Here is a 25,720-nt window from a genome sequence, read left to right on the forward strand (position 1 = left end):
AAACAGCAAAGGGATCAAAACAAGAGACTACATCTTCGATTTTCTAAACTGAAGATTGACTCCAACATAATCTGTAGGAAAGAAAAAAAATCACGTCTGAAGCTCAAAGTTCGCTTCTTAGTTCATTTGCAAAAAAAAAAAAAAAAAAAAATTGCTTTACACATGTCCGGAGTGACAACTGCACCGACCACTTCAGCACGCAAATCGCAGCGTCGAAGCTATGCAATTCTTTTGAACTTGCGTGCAAGCTATGCCAGCCAGCCAGCGAAACCGCTTTCAGACCTCTCCGAGCAGAGCCACCGCGTGTTGTTGGCCTGCTTAAGATTGCCCGTTTGCTGCTGAGAAGTGCTGGGGATACCTTTGCGCCAGCCCGAACAGGCCGAGGGTTCCGCCGGTGTGGATCATGACAACTTTCGCTCCTCTGTCCTCTCCACGGCATAGATCGACAGCTTGCTCCCAGGCGGCCAAGGTGTACACGGGGTCAAGAAGGATGCCGGTCTGCTGAGCGACGTGGCGGCACGACGAGATTTCGCCACTCAACACCTTGCCGAATCTGAAAGGAAGAAAAATGAGCACAAAAGTGGCCATTGCTAAAGTGCAAAGTCTAAGATTCTGAAGACATGAAAATGACTGAATTGTTCGCCGACAAAAATCACGTGTTAAAGGTAGAGAAAAGGTGCAACGGGTATCCGCAGTCACATTCATGATACCAATAAGAGAAACAATAAATGAATGGCCACGGATGTTTTAGCAGTTTTGCAGGGCTTGGAAATGCACCATATAATGAGCAGTATGAGTATTTGACTAGAGCATACTTTCTTGGTGAAGAGCGGTCCACCCAGTGAACTAGACCATCTGCCCCGATCACGTCCCGACAGTCTTCATGGCAAAGCGCCTTAAAATCAGATATCAAGGATTTCTCCTGTTCTTGAAATCTTTCAAGTGTGTCAGCAAGCATGACAGCAGTTACCCTCCAATGAAGTCTGCAAGGAAGTCAATGATAAAAAGATGTGATCTGTAGCTAAGATGCATGGAAAAGGCAGTACTGAAGAAACTAGGGAATTATTGATAAAATTTCCAAAGTACAAATTAAATTCTTATCTGTCTTTTTTCTATTTGAGATTAAATTAAATTCATCTTCTCACTGGTGTGCTCTAGATATTTGAGAAGTATCACCAACAACAATGGATTAAGATGATAAATGCAAGATGTATTTTTTACCGAAAGTAATTTAAACTTTGAAGTCTACAAGAAATTTGATAGAATGTTTCTCATTCCATTCATCTATGAGGCAAGTCCATATTTGCCAGTAGTGTCAATTTATCAAACGCACCCTAAACATACCGCTCCAAGAGCTAAGCCAACAGCTGTTGTGCCTGTTCCAGCATCCACAACGATATGGACTTCATCTTTCTGAAATGATGACAAATTAGAGAGGTGCTCCACTAGCCGCATAACACCTGAAAAAGCAATGATATCACGTGAAATATTTGCAATGATCTCCTTTAATTCAGGGCTGGAATAAAACGTTCCTTTTGAGACAAAGAATCAACATTGTAGGACCAACACCGGATAACTTAATCCTAAAGCTCAGGGTGGAAATGTTCAGTCCCAATCAACTATAGCTAAAATATCAAGGAAGAATGTGTGAGAAGTTGAGTCTATTAAATTGGTCGGCTGTTGAAATTATTTACTGATGAATGTAGAGCTGCAATTTGAGCACAGCACAATCCATCATTTACCTAGAAGAGCTTGAACAGTACCAGCCCCTTCCTTTACAATCACCACTCTTTTTGAATCATTTTCATGAGCATTCTCTTCGTCCACAGCAAAATCATCCCTGACAATATCATCAGCCCACAGCACTGTTCCGTTGGTACCAGCAACCTTCCTGGCATGCTCATAAAGCATCTCATCTCGATGTGCATAGACTGATCGAGCAGCATAAGTCACGTTGCCAAACATCAAGGAGATCAAATTGTAGCCTGTCGGGACATCTAGCTGCTCTCCTCTCAGCAGTAGGTGTGACCTGATTCCCCATTCCGCACAATGGACCGCTGACACACAGGAAGGGGATAAGTGTGAATGAAACTGAAGTGTCATTTAAGCATATGAATCAAATTGCCAAATTGCAGGACAATGTTAGTCAAAGAAGCAAATTTCCAGGGATACATGGGGCGTGGGAATCGAACAACGAAATCCACATGGTCAGGCAGTCATGGGTTCATAGCAGTTTTAGAAAACCCATGGATAATCAAATCTCACCGACGGCTGCCGCATGAGCGCTCTGGCAACCCCCGCATGTTATCTGCAATCGATGAAGTGAATACACCATCAGAACAGAAACTGAGACATTGAGATGACAATAATGTGGAGGGGGGGTTGCCGACCAAGTCGGTGGCGCCGCGGCGGCGGAGGAGCGGCAGCAAGGCGTCGAGCTTGCGGGCCTTGTTACCGTTGGCGAGGGGGTGGAGGAGGTCGTCTCGCACCACGTCGAACCTCGGGATCCCCTGCTCTTCCCCTTTACCGCCGCTGCTCTTAGGCGCCGTGGTAAGGTTGGAGAAGGCGAGGTTGCCAGGAGGGGACGATGGGTGGGAGGGGAGGACGGAGACGGTGTGGACTTGGGTGGCCGCGGTGGGAAGCATCCACTCCGTGGCGGAGAGAATGTTCGCGAGCGTCCTGCCGCCGCCGGCGAGCGCCGGCGCTGGCCGCATCATGCGATGGCGGCGGCGGCGGCGCGGTGGGTGGTGAACGGTCCACGGTCAGATACTGACACGCGAGAAACCTATCAGGTTCACGTTGCCTGGCGTCGACGTCAGCTGGTTTCTGAACGTCTCCTGGGATATGAACAGTATCTGATGTTTCATCCATAGTAAACCGTCGACAAAGTTTACATTTCGTCCTGTAGACCCTTTGATTTATAAGATAGGAAAAATGTAGAATAAGAAATTTGTAAGATTGAGATGATGGATTATTAGAATTTCCGTGTGAGTTTAATTACCGAAAACAACATTACAGATGCACAAGTATACTTAACCATACACATCAGACTAAGCACATGCATCAGATCTCAACATGAAACAAGTAGCAGTGCAAGGTAGGAGAGGAAAAGCACGTACATCGCGACCGGGAAGGTTGCACCAGCAGCAGCACCACCACCACCATGGGTATTGTTGATGTCGCCCATGGTGTAGTCGGATCTGTCGATGAAGCAGCCGGATCGTCGAAGAAGAAGACGAACAGTAGCGAGCAGTCGCGCCGAGACGCTCCCCAAAAACCTTATCGCCCGTCTCGCGGTGTAGGATCTCAACGGACGGAGTTTCGGAGGCCTGCTCTCCCGGACGGCTGTGCACGCAGTCGCCGGGATGGGGAAGACTAGAGGAACTTCGCGAGAGAGATCGACTAGAGATTTCTGAGAACTGTATGTATCTCTAGATCTGATCTGTCTCCTTGTATAGCCTGGGAAGCCGATCCGACCGCGTTGACACGCGTAGGAAGCCAGGGACACGCGGCGAACATGCACATGCAGATCGACACGTACCCAACATAGTTGGTGCACCAAGCAAAAATTTAGGCTTCCTTGAGTGTGTCTCGAACTCGAACTCGAGTCACGAAACGCGACGTGCGTGCGTGCGTGCGTGCGTGCGTGACGAGCCGAGCCGAGCGGGCGGGCGGAGGAGGAGGAGTGCGCGAGGGCTCCTTCTATTCTCACTCACTTGGAATGACTAGAACAGCAGCCCTTATATACCACTCCAACTCTCTCCCAACTAGCAATGTGGGACTAAACTTTGTCCCCCAAGGCTGTCCGAAGCTGCCAACGTGATGGGCCTTGAGATTTCAGGAATTGTAGACTAAATGGGCTGCCTTACTGGGCTGCAGCCCATCTACATTTAACAATCCCCCACCAGATCTTATATGCACATCAGATGACACATTAGTTCCATTCACTGTTTAATATACCTGCACTTCGGTGGAGACTGTTAAGTTGAACTTCCACTTAGGCAAGGTGCTACGCTTGACTACAACTGAACAATGGACTATGCCTTGAATTGTCAGTCTTTGTGCAGCAAGTTTTGCTCAATACCGGCACGGTACTAGGCTACCATAGCCTTCCCCTCGGGTGGAGCTTATAAGTCATACTCCTTGGCCTTTCATGAGCTTACTAGAGATTCACCTAAATCTCCCACACTATGACCAGTAGTGTCACTCATATAGGTGTGTTCTTCAAAAGATCGCCCTGTAGGACAGCGTCTTCGCTCATCAAGAGCCGCTCAGAACACATTAAGACATTGTCAACCTGCCTTACAGTAGCTATGAGAGAATTGCATCTGCACCGGAGTGGGAGTATTAAATTTTCTCTCAGCTCAGTTACTCCGGTTTGTTTTCCCAGGTCCTAGTTCACGGAATTTCTGATTACATAGGTTGGGTTACCCCTTCGGTGACAAGGTATTAACTTGTCAATGCCTACATATTATAGACTAGGGTTTCGTTGGAAGTAGAGGGCAAGTAGATCTCGAAGGTTTCAGCCGAAAAATACTCGACGATTAAGAAACTAGGGTTATGTTGACAATGAATTCGATCCTCTCTTTGTCCCTCGACTCCCCCTTATATAGGAGGCGGAGCCGAGGGATTCGTAATACACAAGTTACAGAGTCCGGGAGGGTTTCTAACCCGTCCCGTAAAATTACAAGTCTCTATATTTCCTAATACAACTCTAACTTTCCTTGATACTTACTGGGCTTCCGAACTTCATATTCTTCGACTTGTGGGCCTTCAGTAAACCCCGGGTACCATCTTCGGCAGGCCCATTGGGGATGCCTATGTCAGTAGCCCCCGAGATTTTGCTTGAATCGAAGAATCAGGGAAAATTTCCAACTTTTACAATCATCCAATAACTTTGTTGATTTTATTGCATATCTTTAGACACACAATTATATATTGTACAGGGATAATGGTAGTTGGGGCTAGTTCATCTGACGGATCAAGTACTAGTTAACTGCTCTAGTGGCAATCCGCAAAAACCTACTTCAAGATTACGTCCGTGGACATGATCCCGGGATACTGGTGTTAACTTCGACAGGTGCCGCTTAAGGTCTTACCATTCTGTCAAGTCCCAGTCATATTTTATCGGGTACCTAACGCGTCTGTTAGGATTTTTCTTCGTATCTGTTGATACGGAAAAAAGTAGCAAATCGACGTCAGAGACGGTGCCACGCCGCTCAGAACGGATCTGGGGTCTTACCTTCGCAAAGTTTTGCGGCATTCAGAGATTATTCGCGACTTTGGCGCTCTGAGAATATATTGTCGAGTGCTTTTTCGGCTGTTGGAATAGCACATTTTATTGAGTCAACGGATGACTTATTTTGCCTTCCCGATGAGAGTATATAGTTATTTGTATAACTCAAAAATATGCTCACTTCTTTCTCTTTTTTTTTTATAATTTCATCGGGCACGCGAACAGCGTTCCCGATGGGAGTAGCCCCCGAGGCTACAGCCAAGGACTAGTGCTTGGTTGTAGACTCAACACTTTAACGCCTTATGCCGCTATATTGTCATTCTTTCTCGAACTTTTCATATCTATCGGGTGCACGACCAGCGCTCCCGATGGGAGTAGCCCTCGAGTGTTTCGGTGGCGATTTTCTTTATTGTGTATGCGAGGTTGAACCAAGGCAAGTAAATTATATTGAGTATACTATATTTGCGGGTATTAGCCCCCGAGCCTTTTTTGTTGATCACTATTTTGTATCTTCATTTACTTTGCGAGGTGCTTTGCACCAAGGCGAAATATTTTTTGCAAGTTGTATTCGTCGGCAATGTATATATATATTGTAACTTCTGGGCGCAGGCCCCCGAGCCATACTCAAATGTTTGGTTAACTGTTTCAAATTCTAGACGAAAGGACTTGAAGATGAAATTGAAAAAAGAACTTTGACCTATACATCATGGAACCAGTCATCTTTAGATCCTAAAGATAAAATGACTTGGCATCCAACAACATTTGAGTACGACACGTCAAGTCCTGAGCATATCAATGCTATAAAGGTAATTTCTGCTTATTTTGGTTTTTTATGTCTTGTCTTCTGTCAGTAGGGTGTGAAAGAAAGAGTGAACACAGAGAGACCTAAAACAATGCAGCGGCCTGTCATCCTTTTCCCTCGAAATTTTGTCGGCTAATACTTCCTCTGGCCCAAATTAATTGATGCAGCCTACAAGCTGCATCAATTAGTTTGGGCCAGAGGGAGTAGCAAGTTTCAGTTATTTTCTAGATATTCTGGTTCATCAGACGGGATAGTGAAATCTGCAGTGCACCAATTTATTCAGCACAAAAAAAAAAATCTGCTTAGTATTTTTGCTTTCGCATTATAGTTTGCTGTCAATTAGTTACCTGAATCCTTTCTAGCAACGAATAGATTCCCTTAGTGTATAATTTTGATGAGTTCTTTTTTTTTTGGGAGATACACATTGTATCCTATAGGCTATAGTTAAGTAACAATACTATGAGTAGTCCTCCATTACAAGCCTTGTATCATTCAGTTAATATCATATCACTTACAATTATTCTAAATAATTTTGCAGAGTATCGATCATGTGAATTATGAGGTCGAACACAGGACTGAGTGGTGCCAATGCAATGGTACATCTGTTCCATGTTTTTTATTTGCTAGAAAGTTCTCTTATGGTGGAGCGATGCATATTTTGGAGGATGGTTCACTTGGTCTGCAAAAATCTGCTCAATTACTGGTTAACTTCTAAAAATTCTTCTGTATACTAGTCCCATTTTTCGTGTGACTGGGTACAGTTCATAGCTAGGTCCAGCCTCGTTGGTGCAGTAGTGTTTGCGGCTGATGAGGCTTTTGCGCATGGAGTGTCATACTTCATTGATAGAATTTGGCCTGTCTATAGATCAGTGGAACAGCGTAGGTTATTGTATAGAGCATCTTTGTTGAAGTCCAGCCACTGCATCAGAAATTCAGAATGCAATTTCCAACTGACAGACTGAGGCTGATATGCAGTGTCAGCTGCTACATCTGTGAAAATAATGAAGCACGCACATTCCTTTGGGCACTGGCGTTTGTATAAGAGTAGAATATCAGATATAGAACGTGTAACAGTTACTCTATGTACATGATAATAGCATACTTACAGAAAAGAAGAGGAGTAGTACATTTATTATTTTATTCTTTCACACGAAACTTCAAGGTGGAAGTTGTTACGGACAAGATCCCATGCATGATTTGTGAAAACTCGAGATAACTATTTTCAGTGGACTGTTCAATATGATTGGTTGGAGATATTCTTCCCTGAGGCTCGGGACATTAGGTCCGAGGCGCGTCAGTGGGCGGACGCGGGAGCCCGGGGTGTTCGCCAGCTCCTCCCATAGATTAGTTTCTTCTCTTGGGTTGAGTTGTAAGGCGTGGTGTGTGCCCTCTCGGGGGTTTGTACATATAACCTTCTTTCTATCAATGCATCGAAACGCAAGGCTTTTGCGTTTTCGCGAAAAAAAGGCTCGGGACATATTCTTCTCTGCATGTTTCCCAAAGATTCACCTGTCCTGTAAGTTTAATATATCATAACGAGGGTACACAAACACAGCAAGAACTCACATCAACACCAGAATCTAAGATTATTCTATGAGATATTATTCTATTTCCTCCTCCTGTATATCTTATGCAAAAATGATTTCAACACTGCTTGTACTGCTTCATTCGGTTGTGCCTCGATGTCTGAGGTCAGATTTTCATAAGTCTCCCTTTCATACTGAGAGAACGCCATCTGGAAGCGAACATAAAAGGCAGGTCACACATGTTTGCATGGTAAATGAAGTTAACATGGTACAAACTTATGCAATAACTAAAAAAGCTAGACATGTCACTAATGTTTTGAACAGAGGGAAACCTCGAGATTGAGCTCTTTATACAGAGCCTTCACTTTTTCGACACTAGCAGGATCTGATTTTCCATAATTTTCCTGTTCATGATATACAAACAATAAGATAGTGTGCTTTCACATATTATTTTAGAACAATTCAGTTCATGTGCCTTACAAATAAGATGCCCTTTTGCTGCTCATTGACGCGGGAAAGTGCTTGAACAAATAGCCACGAGCACTTGTAGTCTTCAATGTCCGTTCCAATCTGCATAAGATGGTTTCGGGAATTGAGTGCGAAGATATCATTCTGAATTTCTGATATTAACAGAACAGTAAATTAACTTACCTTGCCCATAACTTCCGGATCACCAAAACAGTCAAGATAATCGTCCTGAATTGAAAATCTAGCGATCAGTGTCATTCGTGAAAACATAAATAACAAGGAAACATGTATTCAAGCAAGAAGATAAAATGTGATGTTCATAGTATACCTGAATTTGGAAGTAAACACCCATTTCAACTAGGATGTGCGTTGTTTGAACATAGTCATCCAAATTCCAACCGGACAAAAGCAGTGCAGAAGCGACCTTGCAATAGGTTAAGACAATTTTGCTGCTGATAAGTCCAAACTCCAGAGTGTGGAGGTATGTATCACATAACTATAACCCAAACAAATTTTGGCAGAACATGCAAATCTACTATATGTTTACCGGCAAATAAAATGAATAGTAAGCTGTTTTGTATTCAACAATGCGGCGGTAACTGCAAAAAATTTAAAAAGGCCCCCATTAGCAGGAAAAGGGTAAACTACAGTGAGTAATAAGTGCCCTCAAGGTATAAGCATGCAAAATATAACGCCGTGGAAGTTCATAATCAGGTGGCATACTTATCTGTAGTATACTTGCTCAAATCTTTCTTCCCTTCATTTGTTATGATTTGGTCCAACAACTCGCCTGAAGTCGTCTTAAACTCGACCTAGATGAGTAGTAATAAAATCATGCCCCTGTAGGAAAAGGGGGAAAACCATACTGATTTTATATAGAGTACTCTTTCAAATATAACAAGTTACCTCGTTGAATAAGTCTAGGAGATCAACATAGTAAGTTTTTCCGTAAAAGTATCGCTTGAAGATCCTTGAAATTTGGCTGCGAAGGATAAGTCCATCATTTATGGCAATGAGGCCAACCTGCACAACGTTTAAACAAGAACACACGAACACACATTACCAAACTGTAAGAAATCATCAAAGCCAATCAAAGAACTAGATCCTAAATAATAGTACTAATCTGTTCTGCTAAAAGTGATGGTAATATTGATCTGACTATTTACATAATATAATCAATCGAGTCAATAGCAGTAGCACGATGGTATGTATCTACTTTCTAGCTAGTGAGCTACTTTCTCATTGATGTTGGATTTTGAGTGGAGAAGAAAAACATAGCATATTTGAACAAGACCATTCACTCAAGTATTTCTCGATCAAGTATTAGCACAGCAGTAAGAATCACTTGCAAACCTTTGGTAGTCTATACCAACAAGGCTTTCCTCGCCTGGTTTGAGAATTATCCATGACATCATCAAGAACTAGAAAGTACGCCTGAAGCTGCACATTACCCAAAAGAACATTTTCAGAAGACAAATTACGCATGGTATCGTGGATTCATAATACTCAAACAAATCACAGGGCCATCATCGTGTATATATACCCATTCAATGCCCCAGCCAAGAATGCAAGCGAGGAACACTTCATCCTCGCTCGGTTCAGACCCAGCTTTCAACAGTTTATAGCTCTCAATAACCGCCAAGCCACGGTTCAGTTTTCCTGTCCATCAGAGATTCCAAAACATTTTGATACCGAAGGGGGGAAATTAATGGTGTACCATCATGGGAGGGACCCCATTGTCCAAAAAATGCAAATGTTTGCTTACCACTGAGCACGTTGTAGTCCAGCATCTGCTAAGAGAAAATGTGTACAAATTAATGATATTTTTTCTAGCAAACATGTATAACCTAATATTTAATAGTTCCTCCGTCCATAATAAAAAAATATCGAAAATTTGTGTAAATTTGAATGTATCTTTGCACTAGAAAATGCCTAGATACATCTAAATTTAGACAAAGTTGAGACATCATTTTACGGAGGGAGGTAGTAGTACTAAAACCACAGCCCACTTAATTGAGAATTTGAGATTCTGTTCACTCCATAGGTTCGAACTTTACAAACTTGCTAGGAGTAAGTTGTTTTATAAAGTTTCAAACTGGTCGGGCATCACAGTGCCAGTTATGTTTCAACCACCGGTGCCAGTTATGTTCCATCTTACAAAAAGAGTAGAGGGAGAAAACTAAATAGAAGTAGCACTCACAGCGTCGAGCCACCGGACGGCGTCCTCGTTGAAGTCGAAGGCGGAGTCCCGGAGAAGCTCGGCCTTGAGGGTTTCGTACACGCGCCGGAACGTCGCCGTCGTGCCCGCCACCTCTTCCGCGGCCATAGATGCGTATGCGTGCGTGTCTACGAGCAGATGAGCAAGCGTCGCAGCCGGCGAGACGTGTGTGGCGACTGGTGAGCGTGCCGATCTTTGTTTATCCGATTTTTCCGTCGGGCTGGCTTTAGAAAGGACAGACGAGTGACGCGCGTCGCACGGCACACGACACGTCGCGGCGTTCGTGTGGTATTTGCTTTGCTTGCGGTGGTTTCCTTACCTGTCTGTCATAGTGTCATTTCTGCTCGGCCTTTATCCGGAGAAATTAGATGCCGTATGTTCAATGAAACAGCAAAGGGATCAAAACAAGAGACTACATCTTCGATTTTCTAAACTGAAGATTGACTCCAACATAATCTGTAGGAAAGAAAAAAAATCACGTCTGAAGCTCAAAGTTCGCTTCTTAGTTCATTTGCAAAAAAAAAAAAAAAAAAAAAAAAAATTGCTTTACACATGTCCGGAGTGACAACTGCACCGACCACTTCAGCACGCAAATCGCAGCGTCGAAGCTATGCAATTCTTTTGAACTTGCGTGCAAGCTATGCCAGCCAGCCAGCGAAACCGCTTTCAGACCTCTCCGAGCAGAGCCACCGCGTGTTGTTGGCCTGCTTAAGATTGCCCGTTTGCTGCTGAGAAGTGCTGGGGATACCTTTGCGCCAGCCCGAACAGGCCGAGGGTTCCGCCGGTGTGGATCATGACAACTTTCGCTCCTCTGTCCTCTCCACGGCATAGATCGACAGCTTGCTCCCAGGCGGCCAAGGTGTACACGGGGTCAAGAAGGATGCCGGTCTGCTGAGCGACGTGGCGGCACGACGAGATTTCGCCACTCAACACCTTGCCGAATCTGAAAGGAAGAAAAATGAGCACAAAAGTGGCCATTGCTAAAGTGCAAAGTCTAAGATTCTGAAGACATGAAAATGACTGAATTGTTCGCCGACAAAAATCACGTGTTAAAGGTAGAGAAAAGGTGCAACGGGTATCCGCAGTCACATTCATGATACCAATAAGAGAAACAATAAATGAATGGCCACGGATGTTTTAGCAGTTTTGCAGGGCTTGGAAATGCACCATATAATGAGCAGTATGAGTATTTGACTAGAGCATACTTTCTTGGTGAAGAGCGGTCCACCCAGTGAACTAGACCATCTGCCCCGATCACGTCCCGACAGTCTTCATGGCAAAGCGCCTTAAAATCAGATATCAAGGATTTCTCCTGTTCTTGAAATCTTTCAAGTGTGTCAGCAAGCATGACAGCAGTTACCCTCCAATGAAGTCTGCAAGGAAGTCAATGATAAAAAGATGTGATCTGTAGCTAAGATGCATGGAAAAGGCAGTACTGAAGAAACTAGGGAATTATTGATAAAATTTCCAAAGTACAAATTAAATTCTTATCTGTCTTTTTTCTATTTGAGATTAAATTAAATTCATCTTCTCACTGGTGTGCTCTAGATATTTGAGAAGTATCACCAACAACAATGGATTAAGATGATAAATGCAAGATGTATTTTTTACCGAAAGTAATTTAAACTTTGAAGTCTACAAGAAATTTGATAGAATGTTTCTCATTCCATTCATCTATGAGGCAAGTCCATATTTGCCAGTAGTGTCAATTTATCAAACGCACCCTAAACATACCGCTCCAAGAGCTAAGCCAACAGCTGTTGTGCCTGTTCCAGCATCCACAACGATATGGACTTCATCTTTCTGAAATGATGACAAATTAGAGAGGTGCTCCACTAGCCGCATAACACCTGAAAAAGCAATGATATCACGTGAAATATTTGCAATGATCTCCTTTAATTCAGGGCTGGAATAAAACGTTCCTTTTGAGACAAAGAATCAACATTGTAGGACCAACACCGGATAACTTAATCCTAAAGCTCAGGGTGGAAATGTTCAGTCCCAATCAACTATAGCTAAAATATCAAGGAAGAATGTGTGAGAAGTTGAGTCTATTAAATTGGTCGGCTGTTGAAATTATTTACTGATGAATGTAGAGCTGCAATTTGAGCACAGCACAATCCATCATTTACCTAGAAGAGCTTGAACAGTACCAGCCCCTTCCTTTACAATCACCACTCTTTTTGAATCATTTTCATGAGCATTCTCTTCGTCCACAGCAAAATCATCCCTGACAATATCATCAGCCCACAGCACTGTTCCGTTGGTACCAGCAACCTTCCTGGCATGCTCATAAAGCATCTCATCTCGATGTGCATAGACTGATCGAGCAGCATAAGTCACGTTGCCAAACATCAAGGAGATCAAATTGTAGCCTGTCGGGACATCTAGCTGCTCTCCTCTCAGCAGTAGGTGTGACCTGATTCCCCATTCCGCACAATGGACCGCTGACACACAGGAAGGGGATAAGTGTGAATGAAACTGAAGTGTCATTTAAGCATATGAATCAAATTGCCAAATTGCAGGACAATGTTAGTCAAAGAAGCAAATTTCCAGGGATACATGGGGCGTGGGAATCGAACAACGAAATCCACATGGTCAGGCAGTCATGGGTTCATAGCAGTTTTAGAAAACCCATGGATAATCAAATCTCACCGACGGCTGCCGCATGAGCGCTCTGGCAACCCCCGCATGTTATCTGCAATCGATGAAGTGAATACACCATCAGAACAGAAACTGAGACATTGAGATGACAATAATGTGGAGGGGGGGTTGCCGACCAAGTCGGTGGCGCCGCGGCGGCGGAGGAGCGGCAGCAAGGCGTCGAGCTTGCGGGCCTTGTTACCGTTGGCGAGGGGGTGGAGGAGGTCGTCTCGCACCACGTCGAACCTCGGGATCCCCTGCTCTTCCCCTTTACCGCCGCTGCTCTTAGGCGCCGTGGTAAGGTTGGAGAAGGCGAGGTTGCCAGGAGGGGACGATGGGTGGGAGGGGAGGACGGAGACGGTGTGGACTTGGGTGGCCGCGGTGGGAAGCATCCACTCCGTGGCGGAGAGAATGTTCGCGAGCGTCCTGCCGCCGCCGGCGAGCGCCGGCGCTGGCCGCATCATGCGATGGCGGCGGCGGCGGCGCGGTGGGTGGTGAACGGTCCACGGTCAGATACTGACACGCGAGAAACCTATCAGGTTCACGTTGCCTGGCGTCGACGTCAGCTGGTTTCTGAACGTCTCCTGGGGTATGAACAGTATCTGATGTTTCATCCATAGTAAACCGTCGACAAAGTTTACATTTCGTCCTGTAGACCCTTTGATTTATAAGATAGGAAAAATGTAGAATAAGAAATTTGTAAGATTGAGATGATGGATTATTAGAATTTCCGTGTGAGTTTAATTACCGAAAACAACATTACAGATGCACAAGTATACTTAACCATACACATCAGACTAAGCACATGCATCAGATCTCAACATGAAACAAGTAGCAGTGCAAGGTAGGAGAGGAAAAGCACGTACATCGCGACCGGGAAGGTTGCACCAGCAGCAGCACCACCACCACCATGGGTATTGTTGATGTCGCCCATGGTGTAGTCGGATCTGTCGATGAAGCAGCCGGATCGTCGAAGAAGAAGACGAACGATGTAGCGACGATCGCGCCGAGACGCTCCCCAAAAACCTTATCGCCCGTCTCGCGGTGTAGGATCTCAACGGACGGAGTTTCGGAGGCCTGCTCTCCCGGACGGCTGTGCACGCAGTCGCCGGGATGGGGAAGACTAGAGGAACTTCGCGAGAGAGATCGACTAGAGATTTCTGAGAACTGTATGTATCTCTAGATCTGATCTGTCTCCTTGTATAGCCTGGGAAGCCGACCCGACCGCGTTGACACGCGTAGGAAGCCAGGAACACGCGGCGAACATGCACATGCAGGTCGACACGTACCCAACATAGTTGGTGCACCAAGCAAAAATTTAGGCTTCCTTGAGTGTGTCTCGAACTCGAACTCGAGTCACGAAACGCGACGTGCGTGCGTGCGTGCGTGACGAGCCGAGCCGAGCGGGCGGGCGGAGGAGGAGGAGTGCGCGAGGGCTCCTTCTATTCTCACTCACTTGGAATGACTAGAACAGCAGCCCTTATATACCACTCCAACTCTCTCCCAACTAGCAATGTGGGACTAAACTTTGTCCCCCAAGGCTGTCCGAAGCTGCCAACGTGATGGGCCTTGAGATTTCAGGAATTGTAGACTAAATGGGCTGCCTTACTAGGCTGCAGCCCATCTACATTTAACAATCCCCCACCAGATCTCATATGCACATCAGATGACACATTAGTTCCATTCACTGTTTAATATACCTGCACTTCGGTGAAGACTGTTAAGTTGAACTTCCACTTAGGCAAGGTGCTACGCTTGACTACAACTGAACAATGGACTATGCCTTGAATTGTCAGTCTTTGTGCAGCAAGTTTTGCTCAATACCGGCACGGTACTAGGCTACCATAGCCTTCCCCTCGGGTGGAGCTTATAAGTCATACTCCTTGGCCTTTCATGAGCTTACTAGAGATTCACCTAAATCTCCCACACTATGACCAGTAGTGTCACTCATATAGGTGTGTTCTTCAAAAGATCGCCCTGTAGGACAGCGTCTTCGCTCATCAAGAGCCGCTCAGAACACATTAAGACATTGTCAACCTGCCTTACAGTAGCTATGAGAGAATTGCATCTGCACCGGAGTGGGAGTATTAAATTTTCTCTCAGCTCGATTCTCGGTTTGTTTTCCCAGGTCCTAGTTCACGGAATTTCTGATTACATAGGTTGGGTTACCCCTTCGGTGACAAGGTATTAACTTGTCAATGCCTACATATTATAGACTAGGGTTTCGTTGGAAGTAGAGGGCAAGTAGATCTCGAAGGTTTCAGCCAAAAAATACTCGACGATTAAGAAACTAGGGTTATGTTGACAATGAATTCGATCCTCTCTTTGTCCCTCGACTCCCCCTTATATAGGAGGCGGAGCCGAGGGATTCGTAATACACAAGTTACAGAGTCCGGGAGGGTTTCTAACCCGTCCCGTAAAATTACAAGTCTCTATATTTCCTAATACAACTCTAACTTTCCTTGATACTTACTGGGCTTCCGAACTTCATATTCTTCGACTTGTGGGCCTTCAGTAAACCCCGGGTACCATCTTCGGCAGGCCCATTGGGGATGCCTATGTCAGTAGCCCCCGAGATTTTGCTTGAATCGAAGAATCAGGGAAAATTTCCAACTTTTACAATCATCCAATAACTTTGTTGATTTTATTGCATATCTTTAGACACACAATTATATATTGTACAGGGATAATGATAGTTGGGGCTAGTTCATCTGACGGATCAAGTACTAGTTAACTGCTCTAGTGGCAATCCGCAAAAACCTACTTCAAGATTACGTCCGTGGACATGATCCCGGGATACTGGTGTTAACTTCGACAGGTGCCGCTTAAGGTCTTACCATTCTGTCAAGTCCCAGTCATATTTTATCGGGTACCTAACGCGTCTGTTAGGATTTTTCTTCGTATCTGTTGATACGGAAAAAAGTAGCAAATCGACGTCAGAGACGGTGCCACGCCGCTCAGAACGGATCTGGGGTCTTACCTTCGCAAAGTTTTGCGGCATTCAGAGATTATTCGCGACTTTGGCGCTCTGAGAATATATTGTCGAGTGCTTTTTCGGCTGTTGGAATAGCACATTTTATTGAGTCAACGGATGACTTATTTTGCCTTCTCGATGAGAGTATATAGTTATTTGTATAACTCAAAAATATGCTCACTTCTTTCTCTCTTTTTTTTTTATAATTTCATCGGGCACGCGAACAGCGTTCCCGATGGGAGTAGCCCCCGAGGCTACAGCCAAGGACTAGTGCTTGGTTGTAGGCTCAACACTTTAACGCCTTATGCCGCTATATTGTCATTCTTTCTCGAACTTTTCATATCTATCGGGTGCACGACCAGCGCTCCCGATGGGAGTAGCCCTCGAGTGTTTCGGTGGCGATTTTCTTTATTGTGTATGCGAGGTTGAACCAAGGCAAGTAAATTATATTGAGTATACTATATTTGCGGGTATTAGCCCCCGAGCCTTTTTTGTTGATCACTATTTTGTATCTTCATTTACTTTGCGAGGTGCTTTGCACCAAGGCGAAATATTTTTTGCAAGTTGTATTCGTCGGCAATGTATATATATATTGTAACTTCTGGGCGCAGGCCCCCGAGCCTGTCGAAGAAAAAGATGTATATCTCCACTATCTTTATTATATTGCAGCACCGCGAGTCCGCCTCATTAAAAACCTTTTTCAGCCCCACTCGGTGCCCTGAAAGAGGAAAAGAGTGCGTCTGAAAACTCGCGGGCGTTTCAGTACATTGTATTTTTACAAGGAAGACTATATTTCGACTCTAGGCGTAAAAACGCCTGAGTTACACCATGTTCCAAGGATTTGGCTCGGCAACTCCTGTCTTCTTGTCCTTGATTCTGTATGCTCCTCCTTCAATTACTTCTGTGACGATGTAAGGACCAAGCCACGGTGACTCGAGTTTTTCATGGCTTTTTTGTCTGAGCCGAAGAACTAAGTCCCCTACCTAAAAGGATCTTGGCCTCAATCGTCGACTGTGGTAGTTTTTCAGATCTTGCTGGTACTTAGCGACCCGCGATAACACTTCGTCTCGAGCTTCATCAAGTGCGTCGACATCATCCTCTAATGCTTTCCTTGATGCCTCTTCGTCATATTCCGTTACTCTCAGAGAATCATGCTCTATTTCTATCGGCATTACTGCTTCAGCTCCGTGGACCAGAAAAAACGGAGTTTCTTGTGTCGCTGTATTTGGTGTTGTTCGAATACTCCACAACACACTAGGCAACTCCTCAGGCCAAGTATGTCGAGCTTTCTCCAACGGTGCCTGCAAACGCTTCTTGATACCATTGCAGATGATACCATTGGCTTTCTCGACTTGACCATTGGTCTGCGGGTGCGCAACCGATGCAAAGTGTAGTTTGATGCCTAACTCCGCACAATATGCCTTGAATTCCTTGGATCTAAAATTGCTACCATTGTTCGTGACGATGCTATGAGGTACTCCAAACCGAAAGACAATGCTTTTCACGAACTTGATTGCAGACGCTCCATCTGGTGAATTTATCGGCTTTGCTTCTATCCACTTCGTGAATTTGTCGACAGCGACGAGCATGTACTCGTATCCTCCTGGCGAAGCTTTGTGTAATTTTCCCACTATATCGAGGCCCCACTGCGCGAAACGCCATGACAACGGTATTGGCATCAATTCTGCTGCCGGGGAGTGAGGTTTTGCGGCAAATCTCTGGCACGCGTCGCAAGTACGAACTATTTCTTTTGCATCCTCGATTGCTGTCAACCAATAAAATCCTGCTCTGAAAACCTTGGCTGCTATAGCTCGACTGCTTGCATAATGACCACATATTTCTTCGTGTACATCCTTTAAAATTAGCCGTCCCTCTTCGGGTGTGACGCACCCTTGTAACACTCCCGAAATACTTCGCTTGTACAACTCCCCTTTGACCACAGTAAAGGCTTTAGAACGTCTAATAACTCGCCTTGCTTCAACTGGATCGTTGGGTATTTCTTTCCTTAGGATGTATGATATGTACGCCTGCATCCATGGAATTTGCACCATCATTACTAGGTCCTGTTCCTCTTCTTCTTCCAATGCTACTTTTGTAGCCCTCGAGGGTTCCTTCTCCTTCTTCTTTGGTTTCTTCGGCATTGTAGATCTCTCGGCTATTTCCTCCCAAAACACGTCTGGTGGAATCGCGAGACACTGCGACCCGATATTTGCAAGAACATCGGCTTCATCATTGCTCAACCTGCTGATGTGATTTACCTCGCATCCATCAAACAACTTTTCTAGCTCGTTATACACTTTCTTGTATGCTATCATACTTTCATTGACTGCATCACATTGATTCATGACCTGCTGAGCCACCAATTGTGAGTCGCCAAAGATTTTTAGTCGGGTTGCGCCACAAGCCTTCGCCATCTTCATCCCGTGTATGAGAGCTTCGTATTCTGCCTCATTGTTAGACGCGTTTGGAAACGTCATCCGTAAGACATACTTTAATTTGTCGCCTTCAGGTGATATTAATATCACGCCTGCTCCAGCTCCCTCTAATCTCTTGGACCCATCGAAGTTCATAGTCCAGGTTCTCGATAGATCTGGGGGTCCCGTATTTTGTAACTCCATCCACTCTGCGATGAAGTCTGGTAAAATTTGCGACTTTATTGCTTTTCTTTTCTCGTACGTGATGTCCCGAGGGGAAAGCTCTATTCCCCAAAGGGAGACACGACCCGTAGCCTCTAGATTATTTAATATATTGGATAAAGGCGCCTCATTTACCACTATTATCGGATGCGCCGAAAAATAGTGTCGCAACTTTCTTGCTGTTGTAAACACTCCATATGCTAGCTTCTGGTACTGCGGGTACCGCTGTTTTGAAGGCGATAATACTTCACAGATGAAATATACTGGCCTCTGTATTCCATGGAGTTTTCCTTCTTCCTACCTTTCGACTACAAGTGTTGTGCTGACCACCTGAGGTGTGGCTGCAATGTATAGTAAGAGGGGTTCCTTCTCCTTGGGTGCCACCAAGATTGGTGGTGTCGAGATTGTGCGTTTGAGATCCTCGAAAGCTTTGTCCGTTTCTTCGTTCCATTGAAACTTCTCTCCTTGCTTAATCAAAGCATAAAACGGCAACGCCTTTTCTCCCAGCCTGGCGACGAATCTGCTTAAAGCTGCGACTCGCCCAGTTAATTGTTGTATTTCTTTTAACTTTGTTGGCTTCCTCATTGTTACAATGGCTTGTATTTTTTCTGGATTGGCCTCGATTCCTCTTGCTGAGACTAGGAGCCCGAGAAGTTCTCTTGCAGGGATGCCGAAAGAACACTTCGTCGGGTTCAGTTTGAGGCAAAACTTGTCAAGGTTGTCGAAAGTTTCCTTTAAATCTTCGATCAATGTTGTCCCCTTTTTATGTTATGACGACATCGTCAATGTACACTTGTACGTTTTTCCCAATATGTGTTGCCAAGCACTTCTGCATCATCCGCTGATATGTTGCTCCCGCGTTTTTCAGACCAAAAGGCATTGTTCTGTAGCAAAACACGCCATAAGGCGTTATGAACGTTGTCTTGACTTCATCATCTTCTTTTAATCTGATCTGGTTATAACCAGAATATGCATCCAGGAAGGAAAGACGTTCACATCCTGCCGTGGAGTTGATGATTTGATCGATCCTTGGGAGGGGAAAGTGATCCTTTGGACAGTGTTTATTGAGACACGTAAAGTCGACACACATGTGAAGGACTTTCGTGTTTTTCTTCGGGACCAGCACTGGGTTAGCTACCCACGTGGCTTCTGTATGTAGCTCTTTGATAAAACCAGCTTCTCTGAGTCGATCAATCTCTGACAGCATGGCTTTGCGGTTTGGTTCCGAAAAATGCCGCAAAGGTTATTTGATTGGTCTCGCTATTGGATCCAAGTTTAGGTGGTGCTCGGCAAGTTCCCTGGGTACTCCTGGCATGTCAGATGGACACCATGCGAAGATTTTCCAGTGCTCATGGAGGAACTCGACGAGCGCGCTTTCCTATGCGAGGTCCATGTCTGTTGCAATGGACGTCGTTTTCTTTGGATCTGTCGGGTGAATCTGCACCTCCTTGGAATCCTTAGTAGTGTTGAAGGTTGGCTCCCTGAGTGGCCTTCCTGCATCTGGCAACACATCATAATCAGTTGTGAGCCTTGACGCCATATATTCTGCTTGCATCCCGAAAGTTTCTGGCAATCGATGAAAATCCTTGTCGCATTTATCAGCTAACGCGAAACTGCCTTTGACTGTAATTGGTCCCTTAGGTCCAGGTAACCTCCACAACAGATACGTGTAGTGTGGTACCGCCATAAACCTGGCATATGATGGTCGTCCCAACAAGGCGTGATATTGCGACGGGAAATCCACAACTTCAAACTCCAGCCTTTCTATCGTGTAGTTTTCTCGGGTCCCAAACTGAACGTCGAGATTAATCTTTCCCAATGGATAACTCGGCTTCTCTAGCGTGATTCCATGGAAACGTGTGTCAGTTGGTTTTAGATTTGCCAGTGATATGTTCATCTTCCTTAATGTATCTGCATACATAAGGTTTAAACTGCTGCCTCCATCTATGAATACGCGAGATACGTCGAATCCTGCGATCACTACTGGTAAGATAAGTGCTGACTGCCCTGGTCGAGGAACTTGCTGCGGGTGATCCGCAATTGTGAAGCCAATGTCCTGTCCCGACCAATTTAGGTACTCAATCGTTGGTGGAGGCATCTTCTCTGCCATGAACACTTGTCGTGAGATTACTTTCTAAGCCCTATTAGACGGCCTAGCTTTCTGAATCATCGAGACCGCGCCATTGGAGTTATGATCCACATATGGAGGTGGGTGTGGTGCTGCCGCTATTCTGAGCTGGTGCCGATTTTCGTCCGTAATTGCGGGAGGAGGTGGTAGGTGGATCTCACTCCTGGGCCCTTGGGGGTTTCTATTTGTTGCTTGAGCATTGGCTAGCCCTGCGACCCTCAACATTGCTTGAAAATTGCGACAGTCCTTCTGCAGATGTCCTGACCGCCTCTTCCCATTATTGTCGAGATAGAAATGCATCTGACATGGCCCATTCATCATATGTTCGGGCATTACAAAAGGTCTCTGAAACCTTGGTCCACTATTTTGCCTGTTATTCCGAGAGTCATCTCTATTGTCGCCTCGCTGCTCGTTACTCCTTTGATATTCATCTCTATTGTTTCCTACAGTGTTTCCCCGAAACCCAGCCGATATTTGGCCAGGAGCATCGTAACTCGAGAATTGTCAAGGAAATCGTCGTCTATTTTGAAAATTTCGACTACGGTCCTCCTCCGGTGACCTGTGTCGCTTATTGTGAACAACATCTTCTCCATCTGCCCATCTGTTTGCTATCTCCATCAATGCTGACACTGTCCTTGGGTTGGTTCTCCCCAAGTCTTCGACAAAATCTCCTCGTCGAATTCCTGCCACAAACGCATCTATTGCTCTCTCGTCAGATATATTCTCTGCCGAGTTTTTAATGATGTTCCACCTTTGGATGTACTTTCTCATTGATTCATCATGCTTTTGTCGACATGATCTGAACTCTTCTAGTGATGCAGGTTTTTTGCAGGTTGATCGGAAGTTCTTGACAAATACATCCTCAAAACTATCCCAGCTGTCGATGGAACCCGGGGGGAAGCTTCTTTATCCAAGATCTTGCGGCTCCACTCAAGTGTACTTGAATGCTCTGCATGGCTGTTGCTCTGGTTCCACCTATCAGTTTCACCGTCTCCAGGTAATCGACTAGCCAATCCTCGGGATCTTGCAGGCCATCGAATTTCTTGAAATTATCTGGTAACTTAAATCCTGACGGGACTCGAGTTTTTCGAACTCGTCTCGTAAAGCATGGGAGTCCACACATATCTTCTTCATCAACTTCTGGTGAATGCCGATGTTCTCTTCTATCTTGTCGCGCTCTATCCACCCTGGCCTGAGTCGCTGTATCTCTGACCCCGCTTGCTCTCGGGGGATCCTGCACAACTACAGTAGGTCGTGGACTATTTTGCCTTGCAGCTCCTTCGGGAGGTGTAGTTGCAAATGCTGCTCCCATGGCTCCACACCCTGCCATGGCCATGTTATGCAACGCTTCTCTTGGATCTCCGGGAGGTGGCCTGGATGCTAGTATGAAAGCTTGCGTTGCCATGTATCCCGCTTCCGGTGTTTTGGGAATAATATTCCCCCTCGTGTCGATTGACATAAAAGACATATCGAGGTTTTGAATTAAATTCTCTCTTTCTGCTTCAGGTATATTTTGCAGCCGAGATCTTGCTCTCCTTCGAGCTTCTCTATGACTATCTCCCGAAGTTCTTGAATTTCGGCTTAGCTCTGCCCTTCGCCTGCTTGATGCGGAAGCTGCTTCCTGCCTCCTATCCAACTCGATTTTCTGCTTCTCGAGCTCCCTCCTGGTACGTGCAAGCCTATATTGATACGCTTGTAACTCCGCAGGTGTCGCCGTAATGGTCATTGGTTCTGTACCATCAATAGCTCTTGCGACTTGATCCCATACTGCCTGCGGAAATTGCACCATCTCTCGTGTTCCTGGTCCGATATATTTTGTTCCCAAACCTCGCGTGAGATCTGCAGGATCGACATACGGATTCCCCGCATCGTCGAAATTTTCTGACGTCTCCTCCCCTAGGCGACTTGGTTCTCCAATTGCATAGATCTGATGATATTTTGGATTCTGAACTTTGTCGGGTTTGGTGACACCATCACAGAGATTGGTGAAGACCTCTCCGACAATAGTAGATTTGTCGATGGAATTGAAGCTATCGACGTTGCTCGAGTCATCGCTTATATAGGAGTCCGCAGATGACTCGAAGGACATGTCGCTGAAGATCTTGGCGAGTTTTTCACTTGCCCTCGTGCTGACGAAGCGTGGCGACGAAATCTCCTCTTCGCCTGACGGAAAGTCGGAATCGACCGCTGATAATCCCGACGAAATCGTAACTTCAAGACGATACGATCCTTCTTTCTCGACACAGAATCGAAACTTTCCGAACGTCATCTCCATGGGCTCCTCCAGATACGCATATGCATCCAAACGGGAGGGCGGGTGAGGAATAAAATCAACGAGACCAGTTTCGATCCGTTTACCTCGATCCATGGCGTTGCTTGCTACCGACGAAGTCGACGATCTTGAACGTGCCATCGAGATCAGCTCCTTGTCGCCTCTAATCCCCACGGTCGGCGCCAATTGACAAGGTATTAACTTGTCAATGCCTACGTATTGTAGACTAGGGTTTCGTTGGAAGTAGAGGGCAAGTAGATCTCGAAGGTTTCAGCCGAAAAATACTCGACGATTAAGAAACTAGGGTTATGTTGACAATGAATTCGATCCTCTCTTTGTCCCTCGACTCCCCCTTATATAGGAGGCGGAGCCGAGGGATTCGTAATACATAAGTTACAGAGTCCGGGAGGGTTTCTAACCCGTCCCGTAAAATTACAAGTCTCTATATTTCCTAATACAACTCTAACTTTCCTTGATACTAACTGGGCTTCCGAACTTCATATTCTTCGACTTGTGGGCCTTCAGTAAACCCCGGGTACCATCTTCGGCAGGCCCATTGGGGATGCCTATGTCACTCGGCAACTCAAGTGGGTCTCAAACCCATCTCCCTCGATGCAAGGTCTATCATGTTTCTTGATAGTCCTTTTGTGAAAGGATCTGCCAGATTTTTAGCACTTTGGACATAATCCAATGCTATCACTCCGGAGTTTTTCAGTTTTCTGACAGACTTCAATCTCCTCTTGATATGTTTGGAACTTTTCATATTATCCTTAGAACTTTTCACTTTGATAATCACAGTTTGATTATCACAGTTCATGAGGATGGCCGGTATTGGTTTTTCAACCATAGGCAAGTCCATCAAGAGCTCACGAAGCCATTCCGCTTCGAAAGTAGCTGTATCTAATGCTGTGATTTCTACTTCCATAGTTGACCTCGTTAAGATGGTCTGCTTGCAAGACTTCCAGGAAACAGCACCACCACCAAGAGTGAAAACATATCCACTTGTGGCCTTCATTTTAGCATCAGAAATCCAATTGGAATCACTATACCCTTCAAGTCCTCTTGGATACCCGATATAATGAATTCCATAACTCATGGTTCCCTTTAGATAGCGCATTACTCTCTCAAGAGCATGCCAATGATCTTCTCCCGGGTTGGCCACAAACCGGCTAAGTTTGCACACAGCAAACGAGATATCAGGCCTCGTAGCGCAAGCTAAATACATGAGTGAACCAATGATTTGAGAGTATCTCAATTGATCTTTAGTTGCCTTTTCGTTCTTTCGAAGCAAGACACTAGGATCATAAGGTGTGAAAGAAGATTTGCAATCAACATAGCCAAATCTGCTCAACACCTTCTCAATATAATGAGATTGCACAAGTGTAATCCCATTATTCTCATCTCTCAATAGCTTTATGTTCAATATAACATCAGCTTCTCCAAGATCTTTCATCTCGAAACACTGAGATAGGAAGGTTTTGACCTCCTCAATCACTTTGAGACTTGTCCCAAAAATTAGTATGTCATCCACATACAGGCATAGGACAACTCCCTCACCCCCACCATGGTGGTAGTACACACATTTGTCGGCTTCATTGACAACAAAGCCCACAGATGTCAAAGTTCTTTCAAACTTCTCATGCCATTGTTTGGGTGCTTGTTTAAGGCCATACAAAGATTTCTTTAATTTACACACCTTTCTTTCTTGACCGTGTAGTACGAAACCATCAGGCTGTTCCATGTAAATTTCCTCGTCCAACTCTCCATTTAGGAAAGCCGTCTTAACGTCCATTTGATGAACGAGAAGATGATGCGAGGCAGCCAATGACAGTAGTACACGAATGGTGGTCAATCTCGCCACAGGTGAGTAGGTATCGAAGAAATCTTCGCCTTCCTTTTGGGTATAGCCTTTGGCTACAAGCCGAGCTTTGTACTTCTCAATAGTACCATCATCTCGAAGCTTCTTCTTAAATACCCATTTACATCCTACAGGTTTGCACCCATAAGGACACTCAGTTAACTCCCAAGTTTCATTAGCCAAGATGGAATCCATCTCGCTTTGAACAGCTTCCTTCCAGTAGTCTGCATCAGGTGATGCGAGAGCTTCTGAAACGGTACTAGGAGTATCATCCACAAGATACACAATGAAATCATTACCAAAAGACTTTGCAGTCCTTTGTCTCTTACTCCTTGTGGGAGCTTCATTGTCATCTTCATCAGAATCTGAACTCTCATCATCAGATTCATCATCAGACTCCATAGGAGTTTCATGTATTGGATCAGATTCCCAACTAGACATGCCATGCATATCTCTCATAGGAAATATATCCTCAAAGAATGTAGCATCTCTTGATTCAAAGATGGTACCAACATTCATGTCGTCCACTCCCGATTTTGCCACAAGAAATCTATAAGCAATGCTATTTGCAGCATAGCCAAGAAAGACACAATCCAAGGTTTTTGGTCCAAGCTTTCGCTTTTTGGTGATTGGCAAATTCACTTTAGCCAAACAGCCCCAAGTTCGTAGGTAGGAGAGTGTTGGTTTTTTCTTTTCCCATTCCTCATAAGGGGTAATCTCTTTATTCTTGGTTGGAACACGGTTTAGGACATGACACGAAGTCAATATAGCCTCCCCCCACCATTCCTTGGATAAACCCGAAACATCTAACATGGCGTTAACCAAATCTGTTAGAGTATGGTTTTTCCTTTCCGCAATCCCATTGGATTGTGGGGAATTGGGAGGCGTCCTCTCATGGATTATACCATGTTCCGCACAGAATAAATTGAACTCATTAGAAAAGTACTCTCCACCACGAT

At 45.0% G+C, this 25,720-nt stretch overlaps 3 protein-coding genes and 1 long non-coding RNA gene across 5 annotated transcripts; 1 reads left to right on the forward strand and 3 right to left on the reverse strand.

Moving 5' to 3' along the window:
* Positions 1–14: 14 nt before the first annotated feature.
* LOC127343456 (putative D-cysteine desulfhydrase 2, mitochondrial) lies at positions 15–2,822 on the reverse strand. The gene is made up of 6 exons (XM_051369593.2): positions 2,391–2,822; positions 2,266–2,308; positions 1,743–2,057; positions 1,334–1,460; positions 816–983; positions 15–553 (listed from the first exon to the last, which is right to left on the reverse strand). Exons 1-6 carry the CDS (start codon positions 2,715–2,717, stop codon positions 319–321), a joined length of 1,215 nt encoding a protein of 404 aa, XP_051225553.1. The 5' UTR covers positions 2,718–2,822; the 3' UTR covers positions 15–318.
* A 3,050-nt stretch (positions 2,823–5,872) lies between these two features.
* Positions 5,873–7,173, forward strand: LOC139838546 (uncharacterized). Its single transcript, XR_011755738.1, has 2 exons — positions 5,873–6,042; positions 6,577–7,173. It is a non-coding gene; the product is annotated as an uncharacterized lncRNA (long non-coding RNA).
* A 58-nt stretch (positions 7,174–7,231) lies between these two features.
* Positions 7,232–10,447, reverse strand: LOC127343457 (farnesyl pyrophosphate synthase). Of its 2 annotated transcripts, none has more exons than XM_051369595.2 (12): positions 10,233–10,447; positions 9,798–9,822; positions 9,576–9,691; positions 9,386–9,472; positions 8,939–9,055; positions 8,756–8,844; positions 8,580–8,631; positions 8,361–8,456; positions 8,216–8,260; positions 8,045–8,134; positions 7,897–7,968; positions 7,232–7,773 (listed from the first exon to the last, which is right to left on the reverse strand). In XM_051369595.2, the coding sequence occupies exons 1-12, from the start codon at positions 10,356–10,358 to the stop codon at positions 7,645–7,647; spliced, it is 1,044 nt and encodes a 347-aa protein (XP_051225555.1). In that variant the 5' UTR covers positions 10,359–10,447; the 3' UTR covers positions 7,232–7,644. The 2 variants fall into 2 exon arrangements, with proteins under 2 accessions (XP_051225555.1, XP_051225554.1); XM_051369594.2 differs by having other exon boundaries at positions 9,798–9,825.
* Positions 10,448–10,649: 202 nt separating this feature from the next.
* Positions 10,650–13,462, reverse strand: LOC127343455 (putative D-cysteine desulfhydrase 2, mitochondrial). Its single transcript, XM_051369592.2, has 6 exons — positions 13,031–13,462; positions 12,906–12,948; positions 12,383–12,697; positions 11,974–12,100; positions 11,456–11,623; positions 10,650–11,193 (listed from the first exon to the last, which is right to left on the reverse strand). Exons 1-6 carry the CDS (start codon positions 13,355–13,357, stop codon positions 10,959–10,961), a joined length of 1,215 nt encoding a protein of 404 aa, XP_051225552.1. The 5' UTR covers positions 13,358–13,462; the 3' UTR covers positions 10,650–10,958.
* Positions 13,463–25,720: the final 12,258 nt, after the last annotated feature.

Source organism: Lolium perenne, chromosome 3 (assembly GCF_019359855.2).
Source record: "Lolium perenne isolate Kyuss_39 chromosome 3, Kyuss_2.0, whole genome shotgun sequence".
Taxonomy (NCBI): domain Eukaryota; kingdom Viridiplantae; phylum Streptophyta; class Magnoliopsida; order Poales; family Poaceae; genus Lolium; species Lolium perenne.